Raw genomic sequence first — 17,922 nt, forward strand, 5'->3', positions numbered from 1 at the left:
GGGGGGGCACAACACACGCGTGTGCGCGCGCGCTCGTGGGGGCGGGGGTCGTGTGGATTCGTTTCACCTTACACGCTAGGAAGCAATACATTATCCCTTCCACGCCGCGCGGTCGCACGGGTCCCACCTCCCTCCCACCTCCACCCCGCCCGCCGTCACGCGAGCCCGCTCCCCCCGCCCTCCACTACGCCGTCCTCCCGGCCGTCGCAGCCGCCCGGCCGCTCCCTCCCGGCCCCCGCCGCGGCTTCTTGGGCCCGCGGCCCGCGACCGCTCCGCCCCGCGCGCTCCGCGCCCCCCTGCGGCCCCCGCGCCGCGCCCGCACACGCGCGTCCACGCCCCCCGGCCGCGCGGTAGGTGTTGTGCCGTCTGCGCCGGGCCGCAGTGCGGCTGCGCGCGCTGGGCTGCTCGGGGCTGGCAGGACAGCGGCGGCCGCGGCGGCGGGGCCGGGAGCGAGCGAGCGGCGCGGGGGAGCTCGGAGGCGCCAGGCCCCCGGGGGAGGGCGGCCGGGGGAGGCAGGCCCCGGAGAGACCCGTCGGGTTGGATTTGGGGGCGGAGGGGGCGCCTGGCCACGGACCTCGTTTTTCAGACGCCCCCCAGCCCCGGCCGCTGACGGGGGGCTGAGGGGCGCCGCCATGCCTCTGCCGCGGTGACGCGCGGGGCCGTGGAGGAGAACCGGGAGTGGAACCGTGACGAGAACCGCAAGGAAAACGGGGAGAGGAACCGTGAGGAGAGCCGTGAGGAGCCGCTCGGTCTCCCCGGGGATGTCCCTCAGGCAGCCGGCGAAAGCGACTCACTCGAGCCCTGGGGTATAGGCCTAGCTTATCCAGCTTCCTTCCTCCTCCTCCTCTTCCTCCCCTCCCCCTCCTCCTCCCCTCGTCGTCCTCCCCTCCGCGTCTCTTCCCTCACCCTTCCCCGCGCCCCCATCTTCCCTCCCTCCCTCCCCTCCAGCAGCGATGGCAGAGGAACAACAACAGCCGCCACCACAGCAGCCCGATGCCCATCAGCAGTTTCCCCTCAGCGCCCCCAACCCCGGGGTGGCTCTGCCAGCCCTTGTGCCCGGGCTGCCAGGGACCGAGGCCAGCGCTCTGCAACACAAGATCAAGAACTCCATCTGGTAAGAGGATCCTCCATCGCTGGGGTAGAAACAGCCTAGGCACCTTTCTGCTGCAAAGGGGGTGGGGGGCGGCGGCACCCAGAGCGCAGGCTGCTGCATTCATTGAAGGTGGGTTTCCACGGCCGGCTCGGGTGCATGGCTGTGGCACCTCTGGCGGGGGTGGGGTGGGGGAGGTTGCACCCACCCCCGTCTCCTTAGACACCCACACCCGCACACACACCATGCTCCCCTCCCCTCCTCAATTGTAAGCAGATAAGCAAGTTATTTGTGCATTTTGCACGTACAGTGAGGGAAATATGGGTCAAGATTAAGTCATTGCACGAGCGTGGCATGAACTGGGAACTTGGCATGGGCAAATGTGTTGACTGCTTTTGTAGTCATAGAAGGAGGAAGGAGGAGTGGATTGTGAATTTTGACCGAACGAGACATTTGTACGCAACGACATTCATATGCAGCATAAAACCTAACGTGCCTTTTCCATTCAGTTGGGATAGCCGCTGTTTCTGGATGGGTTTGCCTCCTTTATCCTCGCTCTGAATTTCCCTTCTGGGGAATTTTTTTTTTTTTTTGTATTGACTGTAAAGGAAATGCTGCTTTAGCATAAAGTGTTTTTATTTTAACGTGTTAATTTACACAGTAAAGTGAGTTTTTTTATGTAAACGATCTTGCCGTTTTGTGTAATTATTAAAAAGAAACTAGATGGAACATCCTTTCCTAGTTTCATATTTCTTGTGGGAATTTGCTGTATTTCAGTGTTAGCTGAACTCTTAAAGACAGATAACAGTATTAATAAATACAGAGATATGTCCATCTTCTATTAGAATCATTGCAAATGTTGTTTGAATGTGAACTTGCATTAATATTTTGTAGGATTCTTTATTATCTGAGTTTTTTTTAAAGCGTACTATTTTTAAAATGGAAAGCAATATTTGGGATTTGGTCTAAGATTGCTTTTAATAGAAGTTTTAAAATAGAATTAAGTATGATGTGAAAAAAAACAGCCTTGATTTTTTGAGCGTGTATCTGGCAGGTTCCTCATTGAATATAACTATTAAAATAACAAAACTTGCAATTTAAGGACAAAGGTATCATAAAGCAGCTAGCATTGTATGTAAAGCAGTTGAACATATCAAGACAGTAACCAATTTTAAATACAAAATTAAGAGCTGTTGTATAGTAATTTTCATTATTTTCCTGGCCTGCTTCCATGTCATGATGCTAATATGAAGTAGGTCAGTGCAGACTCTGCTACTTTCCTGCTACACAGCAGTGACAGCTGAGTAGCTTGCTTTCATTTTTTATTTTAATATGAAACTTAATTATTTGAAAAAGAATTTTTTAAGACTGACAATAGTTATGTGGCATCTGGGCTAGGTCAGGTGTGTGAAGTGCGGGTGCGCGCCTGTGTGTGTGTGTGCGCGCGCGCGCGCGTGTGTGTGTGTGTGTGTGTGTGTGTGTGTGTGTGTGTGGCAGGCTGGGGAGACCTCAGCAGATACTTTCACCCTGCTTTCAAAGCTATAATTTAAATAAAGGTATGATTAATTTCTGGCTTTGGGGGGGTGTCTATAAAGCCAGATGTTTTATCACTAGATAATGTAACTTAGGGTCTCTGAGATCACAATTGAATTGAAGTAAAACACCCTTGTTTTTTTAGCCTCAAAAAGGGGGCATTTCAGTTAAAGGACTCAAATCTTTTAAGAAAGGTAAATTTTAAAGGTTAAATTAGTAAGGCTGTTTTATTAAGAAAACAGTAAAGGAGAAGAATTTTTTCTTTAGAGTTCCACAGAAAGAGTGAGTTGATAGGCACTGAGGAGAGCGTTGGAATAATGGTGACCGTAGAGTGCCTTTTGTTTATTTTTGCTAGATCGTAATTTAATTCACTCATTGGTAATGATATTTGCACATCTATTACAACTGAGGTATGCTGGCTTTCACATGAAAAAACTTCTCAAGTACAGGGAGTACTCTTCAAATTTTTGATTTGGCACTGAAAATTAATCAGCAAACATATTAATATCAAAATGTTCTGTTCTATATCTTCATTTTGTAATGACATAGCATTTCATTTCCAATTTTAGTAATTCTATTTGCAAAAATTATTCCTTATTTCTTTATATTGAAAACTTGAGGATAATAAACCACTTTGATGGATAATAAATATTAGTGATCATATTTAATAAAGACTTGTAACTCCTTCACAAGAATGGATTTGTATTATTTGTCAAATAACTATATGAAATACAGATGTTAAAAAGTGAAAGTTTCATTGTTACTTTTTTTTTTTAAGTGTAGGGCTTACTATGTAACCCTGGCTGGCCTTTAACGTAGAAGTCCTGCCTTCCAAGTTCTGGCTTAAGGGCATATACTTTCATGCCTAACTCATTGCTACTATCTAAAAGATAATATCTTTAAAATAAATTAAAACTGGTTTTAATAGATATAACTATAATTCTATATGTTGTTTCTTCCTTTCTTTTTTTTTTTTTTTTTTTTTTNTTTTTTTGGTTTTTCGAGACAGGGTTTCTCTGTGGCTTTGGAGCCTGTCCTGGAACTAGCTCTGTAGACCAGGCTGGTCTCGAACTCCCAGAGGTCCGCCTGCGTCTGCCTCCCGGGTGCTGGGATTAAAGGCGCCACCATCGCCCGGCTTGTTTCTTATTTTTTAAGCAATACTTTTCCCACCATTTTTAAAAATTATCCAGTAATGTTCTGAGAGATTGTCAGTTTCTATGTCTTCCTTCAGTACCATTATTAACAGTTAAAATGAGATTTGAAAGAAATGTGGCATTTAAGAATTATCAACTGGGTTTTGCATTTAGGTTGATTGTAGTTTCTAAACTATGGGCTTGCAGATCACAAACAAGTCTGTACTTGCCCTCCTACTCTACAAATATAAATATAGTATGTGATGTAGGCCTTTAGCAGGACAATGAGTTATTTATTATCTTGGCTCACAATTTATTCCATTTATTAAATGCTATTTGATAAAAGTATTCCATTGTATTTCAAGTATTAAATATGTCTCTAAAGAGGAATAATTATTCAACATTGAGATGTAGTATTTAATGAGATTAAAACTATTTCTCAAGAGTTAGAAATAGTGTGGACTTTTAAAGTAATTCTAGAACATATACTTCTAACTTGATAGTGTTATATTTGTATTAATATTTTTGTGAGTATCTTCAAATTATGTTTAGGTTAACAAACCTGACTGTTGTCTGTAGTTTATTTCTTCCCATTCCATAGACAAAGGCTCCAAATTACTTATATGCCTCACTTAAAATGATTTTTATTTGTGGAGGTCTTTTAATTCTGACTAGGCCATAAGAATGTTATTTATATTTTATAAATAGTATAATTTGGAGAAAGGACGACAGTATTAAAATAGTAGACACACGGAGTTTTACTTTTTGGTTTTTTGAATAGGGTTTTGATCTATGACCCTGGCTGGCTTGTCATTCATGATCCTACTGCCTCAGCCCCTCGTGCCGTGATACCTGGTACCTTAATCTTTTTTTTTTTCTACAGGAAGACTCATACTGACAAGTTAAGACAAAGTTATAGCCAAATAAGTATGAACTTCTTTAATTTATATTGCACTTCCCTTTGGTTACTTACGTTTTCCCTTCTCAGTGACTTCTCCCTTGGAAAAAAATATGAAAATTTCTATTTAATTTAAACAACAAAAATTTTGCTACCTACCCCTCTTATTTGGAACAGGGTCCCTCTATGTAGTCTTGGCTGTCCTGGAGATTGCTATATAGACTAGGCTGTCCTTGAACTCATAGAGAGATCCTCCTACCTCTGCCTACCTAGTGCTGGGATTCAAGGCGTGCACTACCAAACTAGGCTTCCTCTTTTTTTGTTTTTTTTTGTTTGTTTGTTTGTTTTATTGCTTTTTTTGAGACAGGGTTTCTCTGTAGCTTTGGAGCCTGTCTTGGAACTAGCTGTTGTAGACCAGGCTAGCCTCCAATTCACAGATAGCCGCCTATTTTGTGCAGGTGAAGGTCATGTGTGCCACCACTGCCTGGCTCCTCTTTTTTTTTTTTTTTTTTTTTTAAGAAACCATTCTAACAGTATTTGAGATTTCTTCTGTTTATTTAGTTAGCTTTAAGAATAGATCATGGACTGGATGTGGTGCACACCTTTAATCCTAGCACTCAGGAGGCTGAAACTGGAGAATACTGGGAGTCCAGGCTACAGAGACCCTGTCTCAAAACAAAACAAAAAAGAATAGATCATGGGCCGAGGATGTAGCTCAGGGGTAAGGAAGGCTATGGGTTATATTCCCAGATACTTGGCACTGCATCAAAGGGAATGAAGGAAGAAATGTACATGGGGTTGGAGTGACTTGTATTTGCTATTAGGTTATAACCTAGTTAACCAACTTCCACCTTAAAAAATATCAAAAGAAGTTCTAACATTTTATTGTAGAAAATATTTTAATGCTATACTCAAAAACCTGAGATTCTTATAGTAATTTTTTTCCGTTAAGCCTTACACGTCTTTAAACAGTAAGATGTATCAGTATTCTTTATTCAATTCTGGTGTATTTTAGACCAGAATTGTAGTCAAAGAATTACTTTGGGTGTTTTCTAGATTATCATTTATACCCAATTAATTTTGTTTTGGTTTCTTATTGTTATGACAATAAGCATCTCAATATTAAATAATTAATCTCATTTCCATTTTAATACAAAGAGTAGAGCATATGATAGTCTATAACATTTACACAGTAATACCATATTAGTCCTGTTTTCTGTCCTCTGGCACAGATCTCAGTAGTAGTTTTGTCCTTGAGACATGCAGCTTATTAGCTCTGGAAGAAATAATTGTTATTCATCCAGCTTTAGTGGGAAACATGTGCTATTAAGTAGCTCATATCTTTAGTTTATTTTAAGCCCAGGATCTTTTTTGTTTTGCATGTATTTTAGTTTAGTTGGTTAAATGCTTCCTGCCCTGAAGTTAACTAGTCTTCTGTAATCAGCACAGAAAAGACTTGGCTTGCTTTTGCTTGTCTGTATTGAGGCCAGCTCTGATGTTTGTGTCCCAGCACTAACTGGCTCTGATTCCAGAAGAAATTGTCTTCCCTGTTATCCAAAAAGGCAAGTTAAGCAATTTCAAACCCGTCATATTTCTGGTCCTATTTAGTTTAACTAATGATATGTATGTGTTTAAATAATTGACCAATTAGCTCTTCCCCCCTGGAAGATTTCTTGAATGATGGTATATCCAAACTCATTGACTACTGTCTCTTTACTGGTTTTAGAGATTTAGGGGAGAAATGAGCTGGTAGGAAGAACAGAAATATTGTCATGAAAAGTGTGCTTTGAATAAAAATTACATCAACTTGCTTTTACCTAAAATTTTGAAAACATTAAACATTGTCATTTACTAAAGTTGGAACACTTAAGAAAGAGCAGTACTCAACTGAATATCTGATATATACAAAGTGCTATGCTAAATAAACACTGGTATTTAAGGAATGTTCATTTGCTCTGCTGTTAACCTAGGGAGGAAAATGTGCAGTGAAACTTCTCATGTTCAGTTGGGGACTGATCAGGGAGAGAAATGACACATGTCAAAATATGGATCCTGAAAAAAGTACGCCTTCATTTCCTCACTTATAAAATGAAAGTTATACTGAATGACCTTGCAGGTTATTTTAGCTTTTAAATTATGAGTCTGCTACTTTATTAATATTGACAGCAGTAATAAAACATAGCATAAGCACAGTGAAAGACTAATATAATTATTGTAGGCAGTTAACAGAACATTTTTAGTCAACAGGTTATTAGGATTTGCTAGTGTCTACTTGGGTGTTAGCCCAGGAGGACTATCTATCTGAAGGTGTTGTTCTCTTATCATTGCCATGTGCAAGTGTTTCATTGCATGAGATTAAGTCTGCAAATATTTATTGAAAATTATAATATTTAAAGTATTCTAAGAGCTGGTTTATTATGTACAAATATGCTAAACTGTACAACAATCCCAGTTGTTGAGGAGGCTGTGAGCTGCTGTTTGAGAGAGCAATACAGGACTGTAGGCTTCTTTCTTTCTTGTTTTCTTTCTTTCTTCCTTTCTTTTAAAATAAAGTTGTTTAAACCTATAAGCAAGTATTTTAAGGCAGTAGCGAATGCCATTTTCAAAAATTGCTAATATAAACAAAACAGTTGTATATTGTTTTTAGAATAATTTGGTGTAGGGTTGAACTTCACAATAGACATTTTAATGAGTTGTTGTGACAGTGTCTTTTTAAGAACAAGGCAATAAGATGGTTACTCCACAACCCTAACAAAATCACACACTCTTATCCATTGCCTCCATTCTATTATTCTCTTTGTGTTGGCATTTCTTCCTGGAGGAATTCTAGGAGGCCGGGTTAAAGATGAGCAGTGTTGTCCAATAGGAAAAGATTCTTCCTCTTCTGGACAGGACAGTGAAATAAAGGTCAACACACTCCTGATTGCTAACTGTGAGACTAATATAGTTAGCATTCAACTTCAATCCATATAAATAAAAACCCTCAAACATGATTTAATTGAATCTTTTTGAGATTATAAATAAGCATTTTTCTTTATTTTATGAACTACATGTATTCTGTTTCAAGAGGAAATAAGAACAGTGAAGTTTGATTAAATTTTACAGTGTTTCTGTCAAGCATCTATTATGGTAGATTTTATATAGAGAGAGGTGAGGTTTTATATTTCCTTGTATCTGAGAATAAACGAAATGGTATTCCTTGCTGTTTGAATCTCCATTTGGGGTACTGAATTGGGAGGATGAGAGGTTGTATAGTGAAAGACTGCAGTCTGTTATGCCCTGAACTTTAGGAAGTTAAAGAGTCAGTAGGGTGTGATTTCCCATCTTTTCCAAAATAACTTTATATAGGAAAAAATAATTGAATTTATTTGTTGTCTTAGGTTTGAGTAGCAAGGGATCGGGTAATGGACAATACTTTTATACTCATTTGAACACAGGACTAACAAATTGATTTGAATTTGCATTCTAGGTCTGATTAGTGATGTCTATCAAAAACATGGATAGAGAAAGTGATGGTATAGATACCTTATATTTGTCTCCTTTTTATATCTGAAATAGACTTTCTTAGAATTTGAACTCTGGTATTGATGGTGCATCATAGATTGGTTTTCTTGGAGGCTGTGGTTATCACTAGGGCTCTTGTGCTTTATTGACCTTTATGATTTTAAGGTATAAAGCTGAGCATGGGGCTAGGTAGATAGCTCAGTCAGTCAAGTGCCTGCCATGCAGGCATGAGAACCTTAGTTTCATGGTGAAAATGGTGCAGCTGCATGTGTCTATAACACTTGCCATGGGATTGCAGAGATAGACTGATACTTGAAGCACACTGGCTGGCCACCCTATCTAAATTGGTGAGCTCCAGGTTTACCAAGAGACCCTATCTCAAATAAAGGTAGTGAGTGATTCAGGAAGATATCCAGTGTCAAATTCTGGCCTCACATGAGCATGTCCATGTCCTTGCACACCTGCATGCTCCTATGCACACTACGCATGTACACATCTATACCACCCCCCTCAATAGACACACTCAAAACTTGAGCATGAAGATCACTTGGGTTCTGATTTTCCTCCTGTTTTTCTTTGACTGTCTTTTTCGTGCAGCCAAAGAGGTACAAAATGAGAATAGAGGATTATTTTACTAAGTGATCTTTTTTTCCTACTGATACACACTGTAATTCATAAACCACTGACTTACAAGCCTCTTAAAAGTTGTGTTATTTGATATTTCTTGGTAATTTAGACTTGCCTTACTACCTGAAATAAGTCCATTTTAGTGATGTTTAAAGGGCAGTTTAACTGAATGAAACATTTTCATTTTCTAATACATGAAGTTCAAAGGAATTAAGGGACTAAGTATGTATGAAGCTAGACCATCACTGCAAGAATCTTGAGTAAATATAGTATACAGTAAAATGTTATTTGTATATAGAATGGCCAACAATTTATATTTTTGCTATAGAGATATGAAATTTAGAAGTGTAATTGCATAAGACTTCTCTGATATCTTACTTGAAGTAATATTTATGTTTCTGGGAACCTGGAAAATGAATTTCAACGAATGATTCAGTTAATGTAAATTAATCATTTCCCTGATTTGATTGTGGTCATTAGTGCTATTAAAGGCAAATTATATAAACATCATGACAGACATTTTCAGTCATATTAAGTATATGATCCCCTTCTGAAGCAAAAACTATTGGCAAGCAGCATTTAATCAACTACTGCATCTAAAAGTTTCTAGCAAATAAGAAAGTCAAAGATTAATTCTAACTTCATGAAAGCAAGTAATTATGGAAAGGCAAATTCAGTACATATTGTCATCCTTTCATATGTAAAGCATAGGATAGTTAAAAATAGGGGACTATCCCAGTCTTTAAAACATTACCTACTTGGGTTTTACATATGAAAGTAAGATTTTGTTTAGTTCAGTAATGGTATAATAAGTAGTAGATAAGGAAGGGATTCGATGAGGACATTAGGTATTTTTATTCGCAAAGCTCAGGGTTGTAGGCTTATTAAAACATCACAAGATAGACTATAGATTTAAACATACTGCCTAACAGATTCTTACTGTGACTTCTTTATTCTCTGTCATGAATTAGGTTTAGAGCTGTTGATGACAGTGAACCTTACCAATAATGTAGGAAAGTAGAGGAAGATAGTTTGGGAGAAAATGTATTCGGAAAACTTACTAAGGAGTATAGTTCCCACATATAAATGGTAGTACCAACTAATTATAACCCCGTTACCTAAGTTTTAATTTACATAGGTAGAAGAAAAATGCAGTACAGGGAAGAAAAGGATGGGTATGGATGAGCACCAATCAACAGAACTCAAGTACAGGTTATTACTTTAAGCTTAGCATTTTATTTTACATTTTAAATTTATTTATGTGTATCAATGTTTTCCTGCATGTATGAAAGTAAGCCATGTGCATGCATGTCTGGTGCCCATGTAGGTGAGAAAAGGATGTTGGATCCCCTGGGACTAGAATTACAGATAATTGTGAGCCACCAAGTAGTCCTGGAACAGAATCTGGGTTCTCGAGAGCAACAAGTGTTCTTAATCACTGAGTCATTTCTCCATCCCTAAACTTTTAAAAACAGTCTTTCTTCTGTACCTTGGTATCTTACGGCCTCAATTTGACCTTGTTTTCTGTTCTACTTCTTTTGATAGTAAATACTATATCTTCTTTAATCAGTCTAGTAATATTGCTTACACGTTTGATTTTTTTTCTGACCATGCCTCTGTTCAGTATTTGGTACTTAACTCGTTGACTAATTTGTAGTTTAACTTAAACTTCTTCCTATTTTCCTATTTCTGCTGCCAAAACTATAGTTCAGTGTTTTAACACTATATCTATATTATTAAGGATAATAGTAGTTCTTTGTCATTATTGGAGTCTAAAATATCTATCTTGGGTTTATGCATTTGGATGTCAAGTTCACAACTAGTGGTTCTGTTTAAGACGTTGTGGAACTTGTAGGAAGTAGGGCCTGATTCCAGAGGCCCTTGCTTCAGTCCTGTTCTATTTCCTGTCTGCAGCTGAGATATGAAGAGTCCCAAACAAACATTCCTACTATCATGAACCCTACCATGATGTAATTAAAACTTCTGAACCCTAAACCAAAACAACCTTCCTCCCTGAATTGTTTTGTCATAGCATGAGAAAAGTAATTCAGAAAATTGATACTGAGAATGGGAATTAAAAAAAAAAAAAAGAGAGAATGGGATCATCACTGTCATGAATCTAACCATTTGGTTTATAGTTCTTCAGAATTGGTTTGCAGGAGAAATGTGAAAGAACTTTAGAGCTGTGGACAAGAGAAACTGTAGAGAACTGAGGCTGTGTTTAATGTGCCATTCTGTTTGGAAGTGCGAAGGCCACAGTGTCTATACAAATGAAGACAGTAAAAATTATGCTTAGGAAGTTTCAAGGGGGAACAAGGACACTTACTGGGAATTGGGCTAGAGGCCATCTGTGTAACATTTTGCCAAAAAAAAAAAAATCAAAAACAAAACAAAAAAAACAAACCTAATTGTATTTTGTCCATGTCCTAAAAATTTGAATGAGACTGAATTCAGAAGTAATGGACTAATCTACTTTGTGGAAGAAATTTCCAGACTGTATTAGTGTCAGGCTGTGACATGGTTTTTGTTCATTGCACTTACCCAGATTTATAATGAATAAAAGCAGAAAGAGAAACAGAAGGATATGAAAATGTAAAGTTTTCAAGGAAAGGAAATATATTTAGAGATGAGACCCGTATAAATGGCAGTGACTGTTTACTGTTTAAAAAGATTAGAACCATTAGAGAAACCGAGCACTTTGCACTGCATAAATAGGAAATTTACCTTCATGATGAGATCTTAATAAAGAATCAGGGATGTAATAAAACTGAAAACATAATTGAAAACCTTTTGCTTTAAAAAAAAGTGGAGTAGTGGGAGGCCTAGAGAGATGGCTCAGCAGTTAACATACTCCTCTTGCAGAAGACTGGCCTGGCTGGAGTTTAGTTCTAGCATTGACAAAAGATTCACAATGGCCTGTAACTCAAGTCCATGGGATCTAACTTCCTCTTCTGAACTTCATAGACAATGGACACCCGCACTTGTGTACATAACCATACTTAAACATGTAATTTAAATAAATAAATAGTGCCTAAGAAGTTACAGCTTCCAGAGTATACTGTTGAAAACAAAGATGGCAGAAGTGTTTTTCCCGATACAACCATTCAGGCATTAGAAGCTGCTAAGCTGCTGTAAATGGAGGCCTGGCCACCTCTCAAGCTGAAAACAGAACTTGGAGTTGTCCATGTAGTATTGTTTCACAGATATGCAGAATACAAGGATTAGTTAAGAAGTAGAAGAGATTTTTACCAAGATTCCAGAGAAAGTCTTGTGAGGTCAGGCATTGTGGAGTTATGTTTGAAGCTTTGGAGATGAAGCCTGATTTGCAGCAGAGATCAGAATGTTATGAATTCCGGGAACATAGGACATCCACTGAAGAAAGCTGCAGACACACAAGAGACAGCCACATGTGTTACAGCACTTGTATTGCAAATATCAGGACTATAGGAGCCACCACATTCCCCTGATAGCAGACATTTAGCTCCAAGTTTTGCTGTTTGCCCTATTGGGTTTCCATCTTGCATTGATCCAGTCATTCCTTGTTATTCCCTATTCCTTTGCAATAGATTGTTTATTCATTGGCATTGTATATTTGAAGCATGTAGCATGTGATTTGAATTTGAGGAAGCTCAAAACTAAGTGGCTGTATATAGTCACAAAAGAGACTATGGACTTTTGAACTGCGTAAAGACTGGGAACTTGAAGTTGTAATAAATGCATTTTCCATTATGAAATAGCTGAGGTTGGGTGGGCAGAGGGAACAGAAGCAGAATATTGGAATTTGAATGTGAAGTGTCCTTCATAGGCTTACAAATAAAAATACTAGGTCCACAACTGATGACACTGTTTTGGTACATTGTTGAACCTTAAGGATGTGGGTTGCCAGGGAATGGGCCTGGCTTTCCTGCTTCTTTGATACAACCCGTATATCCATTCTGCCATCTCTTCCCCACCCTGCTGGTCTAAAGCTTCTGAAACCATGAGCCAAAATAAACCTTTCTTCACTTAGTTGTGTCGTTTTGTCATTAGTGGTGAAAAAGTAATATATTGCTCTTAGCAGTTGTTCCTCACTAAACTACACCATGTACTGCTATCTAAATAAGTCATTACAAATGTTAGTTTTTATATGGTTCCTTTCTAAAATTCTGCAGTAATTTCTTGTTCACCATCCTGTAGAAAGATTTTCAGCTTACAAGGTCTGCAAGCAATGTAACTGCCCTACAGTTGGTTCAACCCTATTTTGATTTCTCTAGTATTTAGCATCTGCTTCAATCCAACAAGTACATTACTATTAGCCCTGTGATTGTGGTCCTACTTTTGTCCCTGGTTTTTCATAATGGATGTCTTCCTAGAATCTCCACTTGTATCTCCAAATCCTACCATTTACAGCTTAACACTTACGGAAGTTGCAGCCCAAATCATTTGTACTATGAGATAGTTTTACTACTCTACTACATGTTAGCCTTTTCTTGACTTCATATTGTATAGTGAGTTCTAAATAATTAAATACTTAATCGCTTAATTTTTTTCCTACTTTCTATGCTGTAATTATTTGAATCTGGTGACAGCATATTTTGTATCTTTTTATTTTATTTGGTTTTTCTAGATGGCTTATCTGTGTGGCCCTGTCTTACCTGGAACTCTCTCTGTAGACCAGGCTGGCCTCAAGCTCAGTCAGAGATCTGTCTGCCTCTTCCTTCTGAGTGCTGGGATTAAAGGTGTTTGCCACCATGTCCAGCCACCTTTTTAAGTTTTTATCTAGTGGTAGATACTAGTGACTATCTTTTCTATATTGTATTCTCATAGACACTTAGTTTTCCCCCATGTATTAATGTCTGTGCATATGGTAATGTGGTCATTTCCTTCCAAACAGGTTATTAAACTGATGTTGCATTTTACATGATAAAGGACTTATAGCATCTGGTTCTTTTACATTGTATTAGTGAAACTGAAGTATTAGTGAAATACACTGTATTAGTGAAACTGTTTAAGGCTTTTAGTTCTATGAGTGCCATTTCTTTTACTGTGTCTGGATTATAAGTTAATGTATGCCCTAAGTGAAAACAGTTGACCCTTCTTTAAAATTACTGAGTAAATAGGACTAAAGAAGTGGATCAGCAGTAAACATGTGTTACCCTTGTAGAGGACCCAAGGTCAGTTCCGAGCACTTACATTGAGAGTTTACAACTGCAGCTATAGTTCCAAGGGATATGACTTCCTCTTCTGGTTTCTGTGGGCCCCTACATACACATGGCATCTGTGCACACAGAAATACAAATTTTGTTAAAGCTGGGCATGGTGGCATACACTTTTAATCCCAGAGATTGGGAGGCAGAGGCAAGTGGATCTCTATGAGTTTGTGGCCAGCCTGATCTACACAGTTTGTTCGGGACAGCCAGAGCTCATAGTGAGACCTTGTCGAAAGAAAGAAAGAAAGAAAGAAAGAAAGGAAGGAAGGAAGGAAGGAAGGAAGGAAGGAAGGAAGGAAGGAAGGAAGGAAGGAAGGAAGGAAGGAAGGGAAAAACCTTATTAAATTACTGAATAAATGACTAAATCAAGTTCAGCGATCTTTCATACAAGTATACAACAGAATGTAGTTATGGAATGATTATTCAGTGTCCCAGACTACTTCTCAAGAGATAAACTTGGAGTTTTGAAGTTGTGATAACACTGAATTGGAAGGTTTGGTTCTCTCATAGGGTTTTGATCTACTTAGACTACCAGACATTAAACTGAGGCAACTTGTTGGGTCATGCTGCTCTAGTTGTTTGTCTCATCTCTATAACAAACACCTGACAGCAATTTATATGCGACAATGCAGTCCATCATGGTGGGGAAGGCATGGTGGCTGAAACTGCCAGGTTCTAGTGGCAGGGGCTTACAGCGGCTGCTTGTTACATGATATAAATCAGAAAGAAGAGAAGTTCAGCCAAAGTTGGACCAGAGTATACCTGTCACTTGCTCTCCCAGCAACCTTCCTTTTTCTCCACCTACCCTCTACCTCCTACAACTTCAGTCACCTCCATAGCACCACAGCTCGTGACCAAGTGTTCAAACACAAGAACCTGTGGGGGGCATTTCGTATTTCTTAAAGTCTGAAGATGGCATAGGAAATCTGAGTGGTGGCTGACGAGGAAGGAGGTAGATTTATCTGCAAAGTGAGAAGTGAATGATTAAAATAGGAAAAGAATGCTGAGGTACTAAAGTGTTTAATTCATAAAATTGGTCACGTATGTTCTCAAACCTTATTTGTTTTTTTTTTTTAAACTCCTGTTTTAAAAGACTTTTTAGGAGTTGGAGAAGTAACTCAGCAGGTAAGAGAACCTATGTTCCTTGCAGAGGAGCCAGATTCCATTCCCAGCACCCACGTGGTGGCTCACAACCATGCCTGGTTCCAGTTCTAGCTGACCTGGTGCCTTCTTCTTTTGCTGTCACCAGGCATTTGTATTATGCACATATATACATACATGGAGGCAAAACTACTTACACACATAAAATAAAACTTTTTTTGTTTGTTTGTTTTTTGAGACAGGGTTTCTCTGTGGTTTTGGAGCCTGTCCTGGAACTAGCTCTTGTAGACCAGGCTGGTCTTGAACTCACAGAGATCCGCCTGCCTCTGCCTCCCGAGTGCTGGGATTGAAGGCCTGCGCCACCACCGTCCGGCTAAAACATTATTTTAAAAAGCAAAAAAAGACCCTTTTAGCTATACTTGTTCTATTTTACTTGGTTTATTAGAGCAGAATTTCTCAAAGTATGGGTATATTACATTACTTGAGAACTTGCTGACAAATTTTGAGGTGTGACCCTAGATTTACGTGAATGGAAACTTGGTGGGGTAAGTAGCAGTCTTTTTTAAATTAGTCCTCCAAGTGATTCAGCGTCTCAAGCTTACAAATATGAGGATCATTAGATTAGAAGTTTTATCTATGGAAAAAATGTTAATCCAAAGTACAGCAAAATTGTATTCTTAGTCATTCCTAAGTACCTAAGGTGGGCTTAATAATTGGTGGTGCACGCCTTTAATCCCAGCACTCGGGAGGCAGAGGCAGGCGGATCTCTGGGAGTTCCGAGGCCAGCCTAGTCTACAAAAGCTAGTTCCGGGACGGGCACCAAAGCTACAGAGAAACCCTGTCTCAAAAAAAAAAAATAATAATAATTCCTTTATTTTAATTTTCATGGTATTTGAATATAATTCTACTTTATCTTTATTTGTACTATGTATGTTCAGGTCAAATCAGCAATTCAAAGACAGACATACTCTAAAAATGGTCTAGTCTGGAAGGCTGGGAGCCACACAATCCTGAGTTACACATCCAAGAGCTTTAATGTTTCTAACAGTAAAGATAAAAGAAAAGTCCCTCTGTGCTTCCTGCAGGGGGAAGGGGAAAGTACCTATTCTAAAATATGTTCACAGCTCTCTGTTCTCTTTAACAAGGCCTGCCCTCAAAGGAAACTGTTTTACCACAGCCTCATCAACTGGATGTTTTGTTTTGGTTTGGTTTGGTTTTTGGAGACAGGGTTTCTCTGTGTAACATTCACGGCTGTTCTGGAACTCCCTTTGGAGGCCAGGCTGATCTCAAGAGAGATCTACCTACTCCTGTCTCCCAAGTGCCGGGATTAAAGGTGTGTGCCACCATTGCCTGGCAATCAGCTGCATTTATACCAAAGCCTAAATGGCCTGAAGGGAGGGAAATACCCTTGTCTAGTCTTTGATACAAGAAGAGAGAAACGTTCAGCTCAGACTCTGAAAGACTAAGGCCTGCTGATAGGCGAATACAGTCCCCCCTCCCTTTACACTTTACTGCCCTATTAGTGGGGATCTTGTATAATTACAGAAGATCATATTTGAAAGAACTCTCGTGTTTACACCCTGTTTAAGGATTCTCAGAGGAAGCCTAAAATAAATGGGAGGCAAAAAGGAGAACAACAACAAAATATTAGCCTATCACACCATGGAGTGACAAATGGTAAACACAGTCTAATTTCTGCCAAATAATGCAAAACATTACAGGGGCCCCCTGCTTCTGTTGTATATCATTGCTGGGTCTTCAGCAGGTTACAAGACATGCTAAAAGGTAAAAAAATAAAATAAGCAAAATCTGAAGAAGAAAACCAAGCATAGAAATCACGTATTCAAGATCAGTTTGGGTAAAGATTAGAATAGTTTTTTAACTGAGAGTAATATTCTGGGCAACATGCAAGAACAGATAAATAAGCATAGTAATAGAAAATCCAAAGGAAAAGGTAGAAATAAATACCTTAGAGTTAGGGATATAGCTAGTCCAAGGGATATAGCTTGGCAGTGGCAGTACACTTAAGTGACTAGCATGCCTCAGGCCCTGGATTCAGTACCAGAACCATGAAATCGACTAAATACTATTGTTAATAATATTAGAGTGAACATGACTGAGGCAAGAATCATGGAATATGAAGCTATCCCAAGACATTTCCAACACTGACATATAAAGAAAAAGAATATAAAAGAAATTGCAGTTATCGAGTAGGCTCAGGAGGCAGAGGTAAGGTAAGGCTCTACGAGTCCAAGGCCATTCTGGTCTACAGAGGGTTCCAGGACAGACAGGACTATTACACAGAGAAAACCTGTTTTGAGGAAAAGGAAAAAAAAATCAAATAGAAATATATGACATGATAATGTCTTGAAAATTTTCCAAAGTTAATGACTAGATACCAAAATACAGATCCTAGAAGCCCAGAGAAAACCAAACAGAATAAATGCTAAAAACATTATGCCTTGCCATATTCCAACTACAAATGAGCACAGTCAGAAAATCTTGAAAGAATTCAAACGAGAAAACCCCAAAATAAATCTATGTCAAACCTTTTTTCAAAAACCATGCAGGGAAGAAAACTTGAAGTAAAATATTTAGTGTCAAAATCAAAAACACTAGGCTGTGGTGGCACACACCTTTAATCCCAGCATTTGGAAGGCAAAGGCAGGTGAATTTCAGAGATTGAGTCCAGCCTGGTCTACAAAGAGAGTTCCAAAACAGACAGAGCTGTTACACAGAGAAACCTTGTCTCAAAAATAAATAAATAAATAAAAATTAAAAAAAAAAAAGAACACCAGCACAGAATTCAGCACTTACCAGAATTGTCCTTCAAAAAGATGGAGAGGG

General features: G+C 39.1%; 1 protein-coding gene across 2 annotated transcripts in view; it reads left to right on the top strand.

The window, feature by feature from the left end:
• Positions 1 to 671: 671 nt before the first annotated feature.
• Rfx7 (regulatory factor X7) overlaps positions 672 to 17,922 on the top strand; it is an 84,334-nt gene continuing 67,083 nt past the window's right edge. The window contains exons 1-2 of one of the 2 annotated variants that reach the window (XM_050125440.1): positions 672 to 806; positions 952 to 1,114. In XM_050125440.1, the coding sequence (XP_049981397.1) occupies positions 954 to 1,114 (161 nt within the window). In that variant the 5' untranslated portion in view covers positions 672 to 806; positions 952 to 953. Of the gene's footprint in view, positions 807 to 948; positions 1,115 to 17,922 lie in introns of both variants that reach the window. The other variant, XM_050125451.1, reaches the window with a different exon arrangement.

The sequence above is a fragment of the Alexandromys fortis genome, unplaced genomic scaffold (genome assembly GCF_014885135.2).
Source record: "Alexandromys fortis isolate MF-2015 unplaced genomic scaffold, M_Fortis_MF-2015_v1.1 scaffold_22, whole genome shotgun sequence".
Classification (NCBI taxonomy): domain Eukaryota; kingdom Metazoa; phylum Chordata; class Mammalia; order Rodentia; family Cricetidae; genus Alexandromys; species Alexandromys fortis.